The sequence below is a fragment of the Lithobates pipiens genome, unplaced genomic scaffold, assembly GCF_037356315.1.
Source record: "Lithobates pipiens isolate NorthernLeopardFrog02 unplaced genomic scaffold, aLitPip1_a1.2 Scaffold_18, whole genome shotgun sequence".
Classification (NCBI taxonomy): domain Eukaryota; kingdom Metazoa; phylum Chordata; class Amphibia; order Anura; family Ranidae; genus Lithobates; species Lithobates pipiens.
Window position 1 is genome coordinate 32,933,919 of NW_027507758.1, and position 18,504 is coordinate 32,952,422.

Here is an 18,504-nt window from a genome sequence, read left to right on the forward strand (position 1 = left end):
CTGACACAGCTCCTTTCTTAAACCATTGGGACGTCCCCAAGCAGTGCCAAAACAGCATAAAAACTTCACCTACAATGGCATATGGGAACTAGTATAAAAACTTTACCCACAAAACAACAGTGTGTGGGAATAACCAAGAACTTTTTTACCCACAAAAAAAACAGAGTGCTCCTCAATCTGGGAGTCACTACTTCCAAACCGCCTCAGAACTGCGGTAACAAATGTAACATGCATTTATTTAAAAGCTACTGTGTTTTTATCAAAAAACAGGAAAAAGATGTAAGTGCAATTGCAATTATACGGCCGCCTGCAAAACTATGTGGCCAAAAACAGGCATCACCGACATCTACCTTGCCGAATTTTGTAAAAGTGTGAACAGACGACTAAGTCGCCACTTTGCACACTTGAGCGACAGACGATTGATGTCGGAAGGTCTAAGACGTTCCGATTGCCCTTGTGGAGTGGGCAGTGGCCGGAAAGGGGGGCACCTCCCCCTTCAAGGCGTAGGCCTGTAATACAATCTGTCTGATCCACCTGGAAATGGTGGCCGATGAGACCGCCATGCCTTTTTTCGGACCAGTCACCAAAACAAACAAGGAGTCTGACCTCCGAAAGGGAGCCGTAGCAGACAAATACACCCTCAGAGCCCGAACCACGTCCAGGGAATGGAGGTCCACCTCCTTAGGATGTGTTGGTTTATGACACAGAGATGGTAACACAATGTCTTCGTTGATGTGGAACGCCGAAACCACCTTCGGCAGAAAAGAAGGTTGCGGACGCAACACCACCTTATCCTTATGGATAACCAGATAGGGCGACTTGCAAGACAAGGCCGCCAGTTCCAAAACCCTCCTGGCTGCAGTAATGGCCACTAGAAAGACCATTTTCAGAGAAAGTCAACAGAGAGGGATCTCTATGATATTTTCAAATGCCGGGTTTTTGGAAGCACCGATAACACCAGGTTCAGATCCCACGGGGGTAACGGTGGACGCACCAGAGGAACTACACGTCGGACTCCTTGAACAAAAGTACTCACTAGAGAGTGAGACGCCAGGGGTCACCGAAAAAAAATAAAAAAATAAAATGACAGCCAAAGCTGATATTTGTCCCTTAATGGTGCTTAAAGCCAATTTCTGGTGTGCTCCTTGCTGTAGAGACTGCAAGATCCTGGATATGGAAAAGAAGCGTGGACGCCAACCTTTCTCCTCGCACATGGAGATGTAGGCCTTTCAGGTACGATGATATATCTTCCGAGAAGATTACCGTGCTCTCAGCATAGTTGGAATCACGAGTCCGAAAGACCTTAGTTCCTCAATAGCCATGCCATTAAAATCAGCGATGGTAAAGCAGGATGGAGAAATCGGACCTTGAAACAGAAGGTCCTCTCGTAACGGCAGTCGCCATGGGGCGCACGCCACCAGGCGCACTAGGTCTGCGTACCAGGGATGCTGGGGCCAATCCGGGGCAATCAGTATTACTGGAATCCCCTCGGCCTCCACTCTGCGGAGCAGACATGGTGAAAGTTTCAGTGGAGGAAAGGCGTAGATCAGCTGGTACCAATCCCACGGAGGCACCAGCACGTCTGCCCAAGGATCTTTTGTTCCGGACACGAATCTTGGAACCTTCCGATTGAGACGGGAGGCCAGAAGATCCACTTCTGGTGTGCCCCATCGCAGGCACAGTAGCCTGAATACCTCCGGATGCAACGCCCATTCTCCTGGGTCCAGCATCTAGTGACTTAGGTAGTCCGCCTGCCAGTTCTCCACTCCCAGGATGTAAAGGACAGACAGGGCCGCTACGTGTCACTCTGCCCACTGAAGGATGTGAGCGACCTCCCGTGCGGCAGCCGAGCCTCTTGTTCCTCCTTGGTGATTGACGCATGCCACAGCCGTGGCACTGTCTGGCTGGATCCTGATCGGACGCCCTTGAAGTCTTATCGACTATGTGGAGAGGCACAGCCTGATCGCTCTCAGCTCGAGCAGACTGATCGGCAACTTGGATTCCTCCACTGACCAGAGGCCTTGGGTCGACTGAACTCCCATTACTCCACCTCAGCCGGTTAGGCTGGCGTCCGTTGTGATCACTGTCCATTTCAGAGGTAGGAACGACTTCCTGGACCGAAGTGCCGGGGACCTCAGCCACTAGAGCAAGGATCCCCTAACTGGCTCACCTGAACCTGCCGATCCAGGGACAACGGAGATTTGTGCCATTTTGTCACTTCTGACATTTTTTGGATCATTGAAATTTTACAGCGTCCAGAGCTATAAATATGCACAGATTACTGTTTAAATGTCACTGGTAGGACAGGGGTTAACACTAGAGGGGCAATCAAGCGGTTAAATGTGTGTTCCCTCAGTGTGTTCTAACTGTACAGGGATAGGACTGACTGGGGGAGGAGACATATGTCTCCTCTTCCCTGACAGAGCAGGGAATACAGAAATCCCTGCGCTGGCTCTCGTGCATGCGATCCCACGTGGCCGGTGGCAATCATGCCCACCGACCACGCGCATCGGGTACCCCTCCGTGTAGCAGGCACACGCCCTCCGGCGGCTCTTAAAGGAGACCCCTATGGGGTTTTACGCAGCGGTGCCATTGTGCCGCAGTAAATTGTTGGGAACCGGTTAAATGGGAGGTCACCTCCACTTGCTACCCAGGTAAGTAAGGAAGTGCGGGAAGTTACTTGGCTAAGGAGTTGCCTATAACAACATGTTAGAAACTAGATGGAGTATATTTAATGTGAAAACGGTAAGGCCTCATGTACACTGCTTCTGGTAAACAGACATTTAGGGGCAGTTGGGCATTTTTTTCCAACTGACTCTTGAACTCTCCTCGGTTATCTTATCAGTACATGTACACAGGGTTGTTTATAGTCATTTCTAGGCAGTTGAGTTTCGAGGCTTTTTTTTGGAACGCAAAAAAAATGGGTTCAGGCACGAGTTTAGAGGCATTTCAATTTCCAGACGCTTCTAAACACCGGTAAACGAAACCATGTTTCGTTTACATGCGTTTTTCATTTTTGTCTATAAAAATATATATATAAATAAATAAATCATTTATTTTTAAAGAGCTTCTAAATGCAAACATGGCAAAACGCAGCTAAACGTGGCATGTAAACCAAGCAAAACGGACGTTTTAAACGTGGGTCACTATCTGTCAGGAGAGGTTGTAAACACGTCCCGTGTACATGAAGCTTCAGTGTTTTTCGAAAATCCTACAATAAAAAAAATAAAAAAAAATAAAAATTCTTCCAGACCTGGTCATGGGAAATGTGTCAGAAAACAAAATAATATCTAGGGAGAGTCTTCCTATGTAGAGGTGAACTGAATAGATATTTTGGTGCCAAAACTGAAAAATGACAGTTTTTAACCACTTCCAGACCGGACCATTTTGCTGGCTGAAGACCAGACCACTTTTTGCGATTCGGCACTGCGTCGCTTTAAATGACAATTGCGCGGTCGTGCGACGTGGCTCCCAAACAAACTTGACGTCTTTTTTTCCCACAAATAGAGCTTTCTTTTGGTGGTATTTGAGCACCCCTGCGTTTTTTATTTTTTGCGCTATAAACAAAAATAGAGCGACAATTTTGAGAAAAAAACAAAACGCTTTATTTTTTACTTTTTGTTATAATAAATATCCCCCAAAAATATATAAAAAAAACATTTTTTTCCCTCAGTTTAGGCCGATACGTATTCTTCTACATATTTTTGGTAAGAAAAAAAAAAAATATTGCAATAAGCGATTATTGATTGGTTTGCGCAAAAGTTATAGCGTTTACAAAATAGGGGATAGTTTTATGGCATTTTTATCATTTTTTTTTTTTTTTTACTAGTAATGGCGGCGATGAGCGATTTTTATTGCGACTGCGACATTATGGCGGACACGAGACATTTTTTACACATTGCAATTCGGCTCTGAGTCGATTTAACTCGACGTGGCTCCCAAACAAAATTGACGTCCTTTTTTTTCCCACAAATAGAGCTTTCTTTTGGTGGTATTTGTTCACCTCTGCGGGGTTTTTTTTCTGCGCTATAAAACAAACAAAAAAAAAAAAGCGACAATTTTGAAAAAAAAATTTTTTTTTTTTACTATAATAGATATCCCCCCAAAAAATATAAAAAAACCCTATTTTTTTCCTCAGTTTAGGCCGATACGTATTCTACATATTTTTGAGAAAAAAATAAATAAATAAATAAATAAATAAATAAAAAAAAATAAAAATAAAAATCGCAATAAGTGATTGATTGGTTTGTGCAAAAGTTATAGCGTTTACAAAATCGGGGATGGTTTTATGGCATTTTTATTATAATTATTTTTTTTAAATGGCGGCGATCTTTTAGTGACTGCTACATTATGGCTGACATTTTTGGGACCATTGGCATTTATACAGCAATCAGTGCTATACAAATGCACTGATTCCTGTGTAAATAACACTGGCAGGAGGTGGCAGTGTAGGGGTTAAGTGCCTCCTAGGGGCGTGTTGCTAACTGTGTGGGGTGTGGCTGTGTTGCGCACATCACTGATCTCTGCTCCAATCACAGGGAGCAAAGATCAGTGTCACTTGTTGCTAGGCAGAACGGGGAGATGCTTGTTCACTGTAGCATCTCCCTGTTCTTCCTCTCCGTGAGGCGATCACGGGTATCCCCGCGGCAATCGAGTCCGCGCGACCTGCCTCACAGAGCTTCCCAGGGGCGCGCCGCCTCTTAAAGGGCAACATACAGGTACGTGATTTTGCCTGTACGTGCCCTTCTGCCGACATATTGGCGTGAGGCGGTCGGGAAGCGGTTAAATTCTTTGTATGTCTTCACTTGTCTGTTGTGCTTCCATTGTGGTGTTCAATCCAGCATTTTTGGTCAGAAAAAAAACAAAAAACAAAACCATGCGCCTTCTTGCTGAAGCAGCAAGAACGCATGATTAATGCACCCATGTTAAGTTTTTGGGTCACGTGACCTATGAAAAACACACCACAAGCACAGTAAATCATGGTAAAAGTGGGCCAAAATTGCAGTAAAAATCGTCATTTTCCTGTCACTCTGCTTTTCTATTAAAATAACTGACCACACTAAGCAGGAGAGCACATCAGGGTCAGTTCTCTAGCTATCCTGGGAACTCAGGCTGCTCGCCTCCAATGATCAGACTTGCCCTTGTGGGAGTGTCTAAATACAGTCGGTGCTGGCCCAGCTCCCAGAGGAGTGACGGGGAATATTATAGTGTCATGGAGTGACAGCTCGGAGTTTGCTGGGGCTTCTGACATCACATCCAAGGTGTAGATCCGAGCAGCAGTCCCACTTTTGGGTGATACACAAGGGAGGATTTTGTAGGTAAACAACACGCATAAAACATGTGAAATGCACATATAAACCTATGGGAAGATTGTTGTTAAAAATGGTCCCTTTAAAGTCCAGACGATGGAGTAGTTACCTGATTCTCACTGGCAGAAGGAGGAAGCATACACTTGTATTTCTCTTTATCAGCAGTTGTCATAATGATGTAATTGTCCTCCTTGTAAGGAATTCCCGTGGTTGGCTGAAAGACAAATAATATGTGTCATTACATTTCACTCTCAGGACGGTGTGGCATATTTCTGCTGCTCTAGAAGAGACAGTAAAAGGTTTATGTTTTAGTCATACAACTGTTTTTCGTGCTAATTTTTAATTGGTATTTGTACAGCGATGATCAATCATCACTGTATAACCAATAGCTTTAGCGGTCATGAATGAGCAGCTTGCTTTTGATTGCGATTGGCTAAGCTAATCCCGTGGTACAGGTATCCAGATACCATGTGATTGCTTTGGGCCCATCACAGATCACAACAGTAAGCAAGCCGTTCATGAATGGAAAACCATTCATGCCAGGTTGGTTACATTACGATAGCTTCGACCAATCACAGCGATCACATAGTACCCGGTTACTGGGCCTGCACAGAGCCCTGACCTCAACCCGGAAATACACCTTTGGGATGAATTAGAGTCAGTGCCTGACCTCACAAATGTGCTTCTGGAAGAATGGTCAAACATTCCCATAGACACTCCTAAACCTTGTGGACGGCCTTCCCAGAGGCTGTAAAGGGTGGGCCAACTCAATATTTAATCCTATGGACTAAAACTGGGATGTCATTAAAGTTCATGTGCATATAAAAGGGAGGCTTCGCAATACTTTTGGTAACAGAATGTATATCTGTAACTAAGCCTGACCAGACCACCCTGTCGCAGTATATCTCTAGAAGGGCAGCAAGTGATTGAACACCAAAAGGAAAGTCCTGTCTCAAAAAATAAAATCTCAAAATTTGTTTGGGTACAGTGTTAGATGATGAAGCAATTGTCAAACTAACAGCACTGGGGACAAAAAAAAAAAAATATATATATTTTTTTTTAAATTAAATATATTTATATAAAAAAAAATGTATTATATATATATATATATATAACATTTTTTTTTTATATAAATATATTATTTAATAAAAAAAATAAATATATATATATATATATATATATATATATATATATATATATATATATATATATTATATTATATAATATCACAAAGAACACCTGGTGATACCTACAGAAATCTTCAGTTGAAAACTTCCAGTGCTCCCAGTCTCTGCTGACTTATCAGCACAAGTAGGGGAGTCCTGACTCCGTTATAAAACCTTGCCTGGGACTCAAGGTAACGCATATATCTGACCCGGGTATATACAGTGGGAAAAATAATTATCTGATCCCCTAAATATTTTGTAAGTTTGCCTACTTACAAAGAAAGGAAGGGACTATACATGTTATTGTAGGTGTGTTTTAAATGAGAGACAGAATATCAAACATACAGAAAAAAAAAAAAAACACCCTCAAATAAGTATTTGATCCCCAAGCAAAACATGACTTAGTACTTGGTGGAGAAACCCTTGTTGGCGAGCACAGAGGTCAGACATTTCTTGTAGTTGGTGATCAGGTCTGTACACATCTCAGGAGGGATTTTGGTCCGCTCTTCTTTACGGATCTTCTTTAAATCCTTAAAGTGGTTGTAAACCCTTACAAACCACTTTGACCTACAGGTAAGCCTAGATTAAGGTTTACCTGTAGGTCCAAGAAATATCTCCTAAACCTATATGGTTTAGGAGATATTTGCCCGAAAACAGGCACTGCTGTCTGCGGCACATGCGCGCAGGCGCACTGAGCGTGGCATTCTCAACGAAGGGAGCTGCAGCGCGTGTCGGCTCCCGTGCGCGGGAGTGACGTCATTGCGGCTTCGCCGAATGACAGCGGCGGAGCTGCGAGACCCCACCAAGAAGATGGATGCGGCGGACTACAGGGGACAGCGGCGACTTCGCTGGCTCCTGTGTCAGGTAAGTGACACATAATGGACTACTATGTGATGCATAGTAGTCCATTATGCTTTACCTTTGCAGGGAATGAAAGAGGAAGTAAACTCATCAGGGTTTACTTCCTCTTTAAGGTTTCTTCAATGTCATTTAACAACTCGAAGTTTCAGCTCCCTCCATAAATGTTTTATAGGATTAAGGTCTGGAGACTGGCTAGGCCACTCCATGACCTTAATGTGCTTCTACTTGAGCCACTCCCTTGTTGCCTTAGCGGTATGTTTTGGGTCATTGTCATGCTGGAAGACCCATCTTCAGTGTTCTGGCTGAGGAAAGAAGGTTCTCATCCAAGATTTTACAATACATAGCCCCGCCCATTGGCCCCTCAACGCGGCAAAGTCAGCTTGTAACTTTAGCAGAAAAACAGGCCCCAAAGCATGTTTCCACCTCTGTGCTTGACTTTAGGGATGGTGTTCTAAAGCCCCATACACACCATCAGATTTTCTGCTGATTTTTTTTATCTTCATATTTACCAAAACCATGTAGTGGAAGGACCTGTCCGATTGCATACAAATTGAAACTCCTAAGGTTTGTCTTCAGATTTACCAAAACCATATAATGAGGTCAAACCTTAGGAGTTTCAATTTGTATGCAATCGGGCAGGTCCTTCCACTACATGGTTTTGGTAAATATGAAGATAAAAAAAAAATAAAAAAAATCAGCAGAAAATCTGATAGTGTGTATGGGGCTTTAGGGTCATAGGCAGTATTTTTCTTCCTCTAAACACGGCGAGCTGAGTTAACGCCAAAGAGCTTCATTTTGGGCTTTTGTGACCATGGAACTTTCTCCCAATATAATATAATATATATATATACACACACACACATACATACATACATATATATACACTCTCTGAAGGGGTCAACACCGCTAGGATCTGGGGAAGGAGGTACCACTTCAAAACGCGTCAGCCCTAGATATCTCCCTTGTTACCATCTGGAGTTTCTTTGTCAATCAACTAAATTGCTGTCACCTGGAGATCGTTTGTGTTGCAAACTTTTTCTCACATTCTTGAGTATTTTTTTTTTTTTTTTTTTTTTTATTAGCTCATTTTTAATAAAAAAAAAAAAAAAAAAAAAAAGACATTTAAGGGTAATGCACAAGGCTGTGCACCCTCTTATTTTTTTCTTGAGGAGGTGGACAGAAGGATTTCAATCCATGGCGGTGTAGCGTGTTACCAATGGTTTGTTTGGTGACTGTGGTCCCAACTGCCTTGAGATCATTCACAAGCTCCTCCCCTGTAGTTCTGGGCTGATACCTCACTTCTCATCCTCCCCTCATGAGGCGATATATTGCATGGAGCTCCAGATCGATGGCGATTGATGTTTTTTTTTTGTATTTCTTCCATTTGCGAAAAATCGCTCCAACACTTGTCTCCTTCTCACCAAGCTTCTTGCCGATGGTCTTGTAGCCCATTCCAGCCTTGTGCAGGTCTACAGTCTTGTCCCCGATGTCCTTTGACAGCTCTTTGGTCTTGCCCATGATGGTGAGGTTTGAATGGAAGAAATATTCTGTGGACAGGTGTCTTTTATACACATAACGAGTTGTCGTTAGAAGCACCTTCTTACATTGACAGGACTAATCTGTGTAGCACATAAGCCAGGGGTTGACAAATTTTCTTGGAATCTAGGAGCCAGCTAAAAAAAGTTAGGAGCCGGGTCCGTGACGGCGATCTGGACCTGTCCCTGGCCTGACATGGAGATGAGTGAGGGGAAGATATCGCCGCCCCCCCCACCTGTCTCCAAGTCATTGCCCATAGCCCTTAGAGGGACATTTTATTTATTTTATTTTTTTCAAATGACAAATTTTTTTTAAATTGCATTTTAGTGTAAATATGAGATGTGAGGTCTCTCTGACCCCAGATCTCATATATAAGAGGACCTGTCATGCTTTTTTCTATTACAAGGGATTTTTACATTCCTTGTAATAGGAATAAAAGTGACACACATTTATTTTTTCTTTTTTTCTTTAAAGAACAGTAAAAAAAATAAAGGTTAAAATAAGAAAAAAAAATTTTTAAACGCGCCCTGTCCCGCCAAGCTTGCGTGCAGAAGGAAAGCTTCACATGTGAGGTATCGCTACGATCAGTAGATTGAGAGCAATAATTTTAGCCCTAGACTCCCTCTGTAACTCAAAACGTGCAACCTGTAGAATTTATTAAACGTCGCCTATGGAGATTTTAAAGGGTAAAAGTTTGTCGCCATTCCATGAGCGGGCGCAATTTTGAAGCGTGACATGTTGGGTATCAATTTACTTGGCATAACATTATCTTTCACAATATAAAAAAAATTGGGCTAACTTTACTGTTGTCTTTTTTTTTTTTTTATTATTAAATAAATAATTTTTCCCCAAAAAAGTGCGCTTGTAAGTCCGCTGTGAAAATACGGTGTGACAGACAGTATTGCAACGACCACCATTTTATTCTCTAGGGTGTTATATATATATATATATTTTTTTTTATTATATATATATATATATATATATATATATATATATATATATATATATATATATATATATATATATATATATGTTCTGAGTAAAGGCTACATTAAAGCGGGATTCCACTGTCTTTAACGTTTTTTTTTTTTTTGAGGCATACTGACAATAGTAATTATAACACTTACTTTTTCTGTTTTTCCCCAAACAGCAGCATGCCGTTTTCTCCTCGAAAATGATTTTATAAAACCGTCTGACGGTTTCCATTTTGCCTGTGGGCATGTGAAGCCCACAGGCATCCTCTTCCGGGAGAGTGTGCTGCTAAAAGACCAGCATGCACCGCCCCTTCGATAAAAGATCTCGCGCATGCGCAGTCAGCGCAATATCAAGCACCATCAACAGCTCCGGTTGCCATGACAACGGGTGTTGTCGTCGGAAGTCCCGCCCCGTTGTGATGGGTGGGTGTCGTGATGACGTCACTTCCCTTCTCTTCCTTGCTTGAGATCTCGAGCCTGGGCACAGCACAGACTCCTGGGGAGAAAAAAAAAAGATCCCAGGAGCCCCTGCGGCAGACCGGAAGAAGTGACCTGCCGCTGAAGCCCCGCCCCTTTCCGCAATCTACAGAGGCAGAAAATTTGAAATAAGAAAAAAACAGAAGACAGCTAAAAGGTAAGGGGGTTACCTAGCGCAGGGGTTGACAAATTTGCTTGGAATCTAGGAGCCAGCTTAAAAAGTTAGGAGCCAGGTCCGTGACGGCGATCCGGACCTGTCCCTGGCCTGACATGGAGACGAGTGAGGGGAAGATAGCAGCGCCGTCGCCGCCCCCCCTGTCCCCCCCCCCCTGTAGAATTTTTTTAAACGTCGCCTATGGAGATTTTAAAGGGTAAAAGTTTGTCGCCATTCCATGAGTGGGTGCAATTTTGAAGCTTGACATGTTGGGTATCAATTTACTCAGCGTAACATTATCTTTCACAATATAAAAAATAATTGGGCTAACTTTACTGTTGTCTTATTTTTTTATTAACTAAATTATTTTTCCCAACAAAAGTGCGCTTGTAAGTCCGCTGCACAAATACGGTGTGACAGACAGTATTGCAACAACCACCATTTTATTCTCTAGGGTGTTAGAATAAAAAATATATATAATGTTTAGGGGGTTCTAAATAAAGGGAAGAAAAGGCAGGTAATATAAAACACTCAGAGGGAGCTTCATTAGCATTGCTGGTTTGTCATACCAACGGCGACCACAAGAGGGCGCCAGATTCCATAAGGAATCATAGGACCGCAGAAGGCCTCAAAGCCGCGGCCTAAATTTTCGGCCGCCGGCGGAACGGCCCGACGCGATCACGCTGGGGGGGTCCACAGAGACAGGATACCCCCAGCTGTGCTGCCCCAGGCGCGAGGTCGCTATTTCTAGTCGCCAATGCGACCTGGCGCCCGGGTTTTGTCGAGCCCTGACCTAGCGTTTAGGGAAGGGGGGATCACATAGACCTAGGAGTGTAATTTAGGGTGGACCTCCGCTTTAACATTGCTGGTTGTCATTCCAACGGCCACCACCAGAGGGCGCCAGATTCCAGAAGGAACCATAGGATCACAGAAGGCCTCAAAGTCGGGGGCTCAATTACCGGATGGCGGCGGCGCGGCCCGACGCGATCACGCCGAGGGGGGGTCCACGGAGATAGGATACCCCCAGCTATGCTGCCCCAGGCGCCAGGTCGCTAATTCTAGTCGCAAATGCGACTTGGTGCCCGGGTTTTGTCGAGCCCTGACATAAGCACCTACTGTAGCCAGTCTGTGGGAGGCAGAATTATCGTTGGTTGGTAGGAGATCAAATACTTATTTCCTTACTGAACTGCAACTTTTGGTGGATATTCTGTCTCTATCATTTAAAATACACCTATGATAATGATAGACCCTTCATTTTTTTTGTAAGTGGATCTGAGTCCCTGGCGGCGTAGTGTGTTACTGATGGTAGCCTTTGTTACGTTGGTCCCAGCTCTCTGCAGGTCATTTAGTAGGCCCCCCTGCGTGGTTCTGGGATTTTCTCACTGTTCTTGTGATAATTTTAACCCCACAGGGTGAGATCTTGTGTGGAGCCCCAGATCGAGGGAGATTATCAGTGGTCTTGTATGTCTTCCATTTTCTAATTATTGCTCCCACAGTTGATTTCTTCACACCAAGCTGCTTGCCTATTGCAGATTCAGTCTTCCCAGCCTGGTGCAGGTCTACAATTTTGTTTCTGGTGTCCTTCGGCAGCTCTTTGGTCTTCACCATAGTGGAGTTTGGACTGTGTGACTGTTTGAGGTTGTGGACAGGTGTCTTTTATACTGATAATAAGTTCAAACAGGTGCCATTAATACAGGTAATGAGTGGAGGAGAGAGGAGCTTCTTAAGGCCGGGTTCACACCGCTGCGATGCGGGAACGCAGCAAATCCGCAGCGTTTTCCCGCATCGCATTACTCCCGCTGGCAGTTCACACTGCCCTATGCGGACGGCTGGGAGTGTCAATGATATGTTAATGACACCCCCAGATCTGTCCGCATATCGCAGTGCGATCTGCCGACTCGCACAGGAATCGGATCGCATGGTGTGAACCCCCATGCGATCCGATTCTGTTGCGGACCAAAAAAAGGGTCCCGTGCGAGTTTGCTGCGGGAGCGATGCGAATTCAGCCATACTATCTGTATGGCTGTACTCGCATCGCTACGGAGATCGGATGTGATTTGCGGTGCGAATCACATCCGGATCTCCCCCCGCAGCAGTGTGAACCCAGCCTAAAGAAGAAGATACAGGTCTGTGAGAGCCAGAAATCTTGCTTGTTTGTAGGGGACCAAATACTTATTTTCCACCATAATTTGCAAATAATTCTTTCAATGTGATTGTCTGGATTTGTTTCCACATTTAGTCTCTCATAGTTGAGGTATACCTATGATGACAATTACAGGCCTCTCTCATCTTTTTAAGTGGGAGAACTTGCACAATTGGTGGCTGACTAAATACTTTTTTGCCCCACTGTATATTGTTGTAATGGAGGATTGCTGGGGTGACCCCCTGAAATAAATGTAAAGCTGACTTCCAGGTATGAACTGTATTACAAACTTCTATTGGTCCATTTTGGTACAATGGAAGTCTGCATACCTTAGAACGGAGGGGGGGGTCACCGACGATCTCTGTAGTAGTTGGCGCTTCTACAGTGATCACAGCAATATTCTGCAGCTGCGCTGAGAAACTTCCTGACTGCATAGTAACGGGGGAGGGGGCTTGGTTTTATTTTCTCTGATTGGATATGCTGGGGAGCACAGCATGACCTCCCATCTACTCCCCCTCATCCAATCAGGGGACCTCATGTATTAATTTAACTGCTTTAACTGCTTCATCGGGCACTTTCACCCCCTTCCTGCCCAGGCCAATTTTCAGCTCTGTCACACTTTGAATGACAATTGCGTGGTCATGCAACACCGTACCCAAACAATTTTTTTTTTTGACAAATAGAGCTTTCTTTTGTTAGTATTTAATCACTACATTTTTTTACAAAAAAAAAAAAAAAGCCAAAAACATTGAAAAAAATAAAAAGAAGGTTTTCTTAACCACCTCAATACAGGGCACTTAAACACCTTCCCGCCCAGACCAATTTTCAGCTTTCAGCGCTGTCGCACTTTTAATGACAATTGCGCGGTCATGCTACACTGTACCCAAATGAAATTTTTATCATTTTTTTCCCCACAAATAGAGCTTTCTTTTGGTGGTATTTGATCACCTCTGGGGTTTTTATTTTTTGCGCTACAAATAAAAAAATAACGAAAATTTTGAAAAAAAATATTTTTAGTTTTTTTTTGTTTCAGTTTCAAAACTTTGTAAATAAGTACGTTTTCTCCTTCACTGATGGGGCTACACTGATGGGCACTGATAAGGCGGCACCAATGAAGTGGCATTGATGGACACTGATATGGGGCACTGATGGGCGGCACTGATAGGGGGCTCGGGTGGGCACTGATAGGGGGCACGGATGGGCACAGGTGGGCACTGATAGGATGGGCACTGATTAGTACAGTATAACATAATACAATGCCGCCTATCAGTGCCAAACAATAATGCATGCCAATCAGTGATGCCCATTATGGGCACTGATTGGCATCCCTGGTAGTCTAGGGAGGATTACCTTTTGCTGGGCATCCCTGGTGGTCTGGTGGCGTCCCTAGCGGTCCAGTGTGGGCATCCTCGGGGGGGCTGTGCTGATAATCGATCAGCACAGACCCCCCCTGTCAGAGGAGCAGCCGATCGGCTCTCCTCTACTCACGTCTAACAGACGCGAGTGAGGAAAAGCCGATCACCGGCTCTTCCTATTTACGCTGTGATCAGCCGTGATTGGACACGGCTGATCACGTGGTAAAGAGTCTCCGTCGGAGACTCTTTACCGAGATCGTAGTTGCGGGGTGTCAGACTGACACCCCGCAACAACGATCGCCGAGATGCGCGCCCCCGGGGGCGCGCAGCGGCTTGAAATCCTGATCACGTCATATGACGTCCGATCAGGATTATGCAACCACTTTGCCACTGTCAACTGCCTACAGGGCGGGCGGCAAGTGGTTAATTTTTATTACAAAATTTTGCAGATAATAAATGTTTCTCCTTCACTGATGTGCGCTCATTAGGCTGTGCTGATGAGGAGGCTTTAATATGCAGCACTAATATGCAGTACTGATGGGCACTGATAAAGTGGCACTAGTATGTATGCTTATGCAGTACTGATGGGCACTGATAAAGTGGCGCTGATATGCAGTAGTGATGGGCACTGATAAAGTGGCGCTGATATGCAGTAGTGATGGGCACTGATAAAGTGGCACTGATGAAGCGGCACTAAGATGCGGCACTAACAGGCACTGATGGAGACACTAAGGTGTCTCCATCAGTGCCACTTCATCAGTCCCGAGATCGGGGATGGGCCGTGTCCCAAAGCTCCGCTGATCACAGCGCTGTGTGCTTACACTGGCACGGCGAGGTTTTCTGTGGACATTGCAAGTGGCAAACGGGTGACGACCACCACCACCCCCCCTCCTGTGGGACAGCACAGGACCCGGCAGATCGCTGGCATCGCTGTAGTGGCGCCTTTACACTACAGGCGGTCACTCGGCACCGTGTCCATTCACAGATTGCCTTTAATGGATACAAGGCGTTCTCTGATTGGAGGAGGAGACCCTAGAATGGATGGTGGGATTACTGGGTGACAAAGCTGTGGCGGGGCAATATTGTGTGTATTTGTTGAATGACGGCGCTCGGTTCAGCGTTCCTCCAATGCACCACTAATCATCCCTGGAAGGTGTAGAGCCTCGTAGACGGGCGCACACCACAGCAGACGAGTCTGCGCTCAACGCTTCTTTATGAATAAGACCGGAATATTACTGGGATGTATTTCCAGGGACACACATGCAGAACCATAAGTGCCCGTGCAAAGATTAGTGCTGCAACCCCCGATTCCGGTGCCCCCCCCTCTACACCGAGCTCATGGAGACCCCATGTCACATACATGACCCCCCTCCTCAGTAACTGACCAGCGAGAAGTCCGGGCCCGGCCAGTTGAGTCTGAATGGGATGTCATCGCTGAGGGCCGGCAGAGTCCTCCCTCCATAACACAGCCGGAGCAGCCCGCACAGGGTGACCAGAAGCGGGGCGGCGGCGCTCCCAGCCCGCTCTCTCCTACTCATCCTCTTCCCCCGGACTGGCTGCACACCAATGCTGATCCTCCCAGCCAATCACATCGCTGAGCGGCGCGGACACCGCTGGACACGCCACGTCTCTTCCGGGAGGAAGCAAACCGGTGTTCTGGCAAATTACTAATGGTTTAAATAAACCGGAAGTGACGTGTTGGTGTTTTGTTGACAGTGTAGCTTCCGATTAGGTCACATTTAGTAGTGTCACATTTTGCTGCCTATCACAGGATGCTGCGGAAGTGACGTTGCCGCCAGAAATTGCGTACTGCGCATGCGCGATGCGTTCCAAACACTCGCGCCGTGCGTTCCAACATAGTTTCGGCAATACAGTTCAGCGAAACCATCACATAATGTTACGGAAGTGATGTTACACACAACACAAACACTGGGCCGTTCGTTACAACACTAAGGCCTCATGCACACGAGACGCAGTTAAACGCGCGTTCAGATGCAGTTGGACAGTTTTTTCAACTGCACCTGAACTCATTCAATGTTATCCTATGTGTCCATGCACACAGTCTCGTTTTTTTGCGTTTATATGCAGTTGCGTTTAATCACGTTTTTCCAGAAGCAAAAAAATGCGTTCAGAGACAAAAATTTCTGCGTTTCAGACGCAAAACGGGGCTAAACGCGGCTAAACGCGGCTGAACGCGGCAACCGCGTTTAGCCGCGTTTGCGTTTATATGCGTTTTTAAAGGTGACCTTTTTTTTTACATTAAAAATCTCAAAAATGATTGCAAATGATGAAAAACCATTAGAAAAATATTTTAAACAATTGCAATTGCAAGTGGACAATCCACAACTTGTGGCAAGTGACGTGGCAAGTGGACAATCCACAACTTGTGGCAAGTGACATGGCAGGTGGCAAGTGATGTGGCAAGTGGACAATCCACAACTTGTGGCAAGTGACGTGGCAGGTGAAGTGGCAAGTGACGTGGAAAGTGGACAATAGACAACTTGTGGCAGGTGACGTGGCAAGTGACCTGGCAGGTGACGTGGCAAGTGGAAAATCAACAACTTGTGGCAGGTGACTGGCATGTGACGTGGCAAGTGGACAATCCATAACTTGTGGCAGGTGACGTGGCAAGTGACGTGGCAAGTGGACAATCCACTTGTGGCAGGTGACGTGGCAGGGGACGTGGCAAGGGACGTGGCAAGTGGACGATCCACAACTTGTGGCAGGTGATGTGGCTGGTGACGTGGCAAGTGGACAATCCACATCTTGTGTCAGGTGACGTGGCAGGTGACGTGGAAAGTGGTGTGGCAAGTGGACAATCCACAACTTGTGGCAGGTGATGTGGCTGGTGACGTGGTAAGTGGACAATCCACAACTTGTGGCAGATGGCATGGCAGGTGACGTGGAAAGTGGACAATCCACATCTTGTGGCAAGTGACGTGGCAAGTGGACAATCCACAACTTGTGGCAGGTGATGTGGCAAGTGATGTGGCAGGTGATGTGACAAGTGGACAATCCACATCTTGTGGCTAGTGACGTGGCAGCTGACGTGGCAAGTGACGTGGCAGGTGACGTGGCAAGTGACATGGCAAGTGGACAATCCACATCTCGTGGCAAGTGACGTGGCAGGTGATGTGGCAAGTGGACAATCCACAACTTGTGGCAGGTGACGTGGCAGGTGATGTGGCAAGTGACGTGGCAGCTGACGTGGCAAGTGGACAATCCAAAACTTGTGGCAGGTGACGTGGCAAGTGACGTGGCAGGTGACGTGGCAAGTGATGTGGCAAGTGGACAATCCACAGCTTGTGGCAAGTGACGTGGCAAGTGGACAATCCACAACTTGTGGCAGGTGATGTGGCAGGTGACGTGGCAAGTGAACAATCCACAACTTGTGGCAGGTGACGTGGCAAGTGACGTGACAGGTGAAGTGGCAAGTGACGCGGCAAGTAGACAATCCACAACTTGTGGCAGGTGATGTGGCAAGTGACGTGGCAGGTGATGTGGCAAGTCACGTGGCAAGTGGACAATCCACAACTTGTGGCAGGTGATGTGGCTGGTGACGTGTCAAGTGGACAATCCACAGCTTGTGGCAGGTGGCATGGCAGATGACGTGGAAAGTGGACAATCCACATCTCGTGGCAAGTGACGTGGCAGCTGACGTGGCAAGTGACATGGCAAGTGGACAATCCAAAACTTGTGGCAGGTGACGTGGCAGGTGACGTGGCAAGTGACGTGGCAGGTGACGTGGCAAGTGATGTGGCAAGTGGACAATCCACAGCTTGTGGCAAGTGACGTGGCAAGTGGACAATCCACAACTTGTGGCAGGTGACGTGGCAGGTGACGTGGCAAGTGAACAATCCACAACTTGTGGCAGGTGATGTGGCAAGTGACGTGGCAGGTGATGTGGCAAGTGACGCGGCAAGTAGACAATCCACAACTTGTGGCAGGTGATGTGGCTGGTGACGTGGCAAGTGGACAATCCACAGCTTGTGGCAGGTGGCATGGCAGATGACGTGGAAAGTGGACAATCCACATCTCGTGGCAAGTGACGTGGCAGGTGATGTGGCAAGTGACGTGGCAAGTGGACAATCCACAATTTGTGGCAGGTGACGTGGCAGGTGATGTGGCAAGTGGACAATCCCCAACTTGTGGCAAGTGACGTGGCAAGTGGACAATCCACAACTTGTGGCAGGTGCCGTGGCAAGTGACACGGCAAATGCAAGTGTACAACTGCTCTCTATGCTGCTGCTGCTCACTCTGATCAAAATAGCAGAAATAGTTAAAAAAAATGCTTTGAGAGCTTGGGGAGGGTCTACATGATGTTATCTTTATAAACGCGTCTAAACGCAAACGCGTCTAAACGCGTCTAAACGCGTCTAAACGCGACATGCAAACGCGGCAAAACGCGCGTTTCTAAACGCGCGTTTCAGCTTTTTTTTGACAGAGGTTTCATCTGCGTCTCGTGTGCATGAGGCCTTATACTTCCCTTGTTACCTAGTAGGTTTTGCATTGCTGGGACTTGTAGTGCC

General features: G+C 45.9%; 1 protein-coding gene across 1 annotated transcript in view; it reads right to left on the bottom strand.

The window, feature by feature from the left end:
• ERLEC1 (endoplasmic reticulum lectin 1) overlaps nucleotides 1–15,661 on the bottom strand; it is a 37,795-nt gene extending 22,134 nt beyond the window's left edge. The window contains exons 1-2 of the mRNA XM_077485555.1: nucleotides 15,361–15,661; nucleotides 5,419–5,523 (exon numbers count right to left, since the gene is read on the bottom strand). Of these exons, the coding sequence (XP_077341681.1) occupies nucleotides 5,419–5,523; nucleotides 15,361–15,513 (258 nt within the window). The 5' untranslated portion in view covers nucleotides 15,514–15,661. The remainder of the gene's footprint in view (nucleotides 1–5,418; nucleotides 5,524–15,360) is intronic.
• Between the last annotated feature and the right edge of the window lie 2,843 nt (nucleotides 15,662–18,504).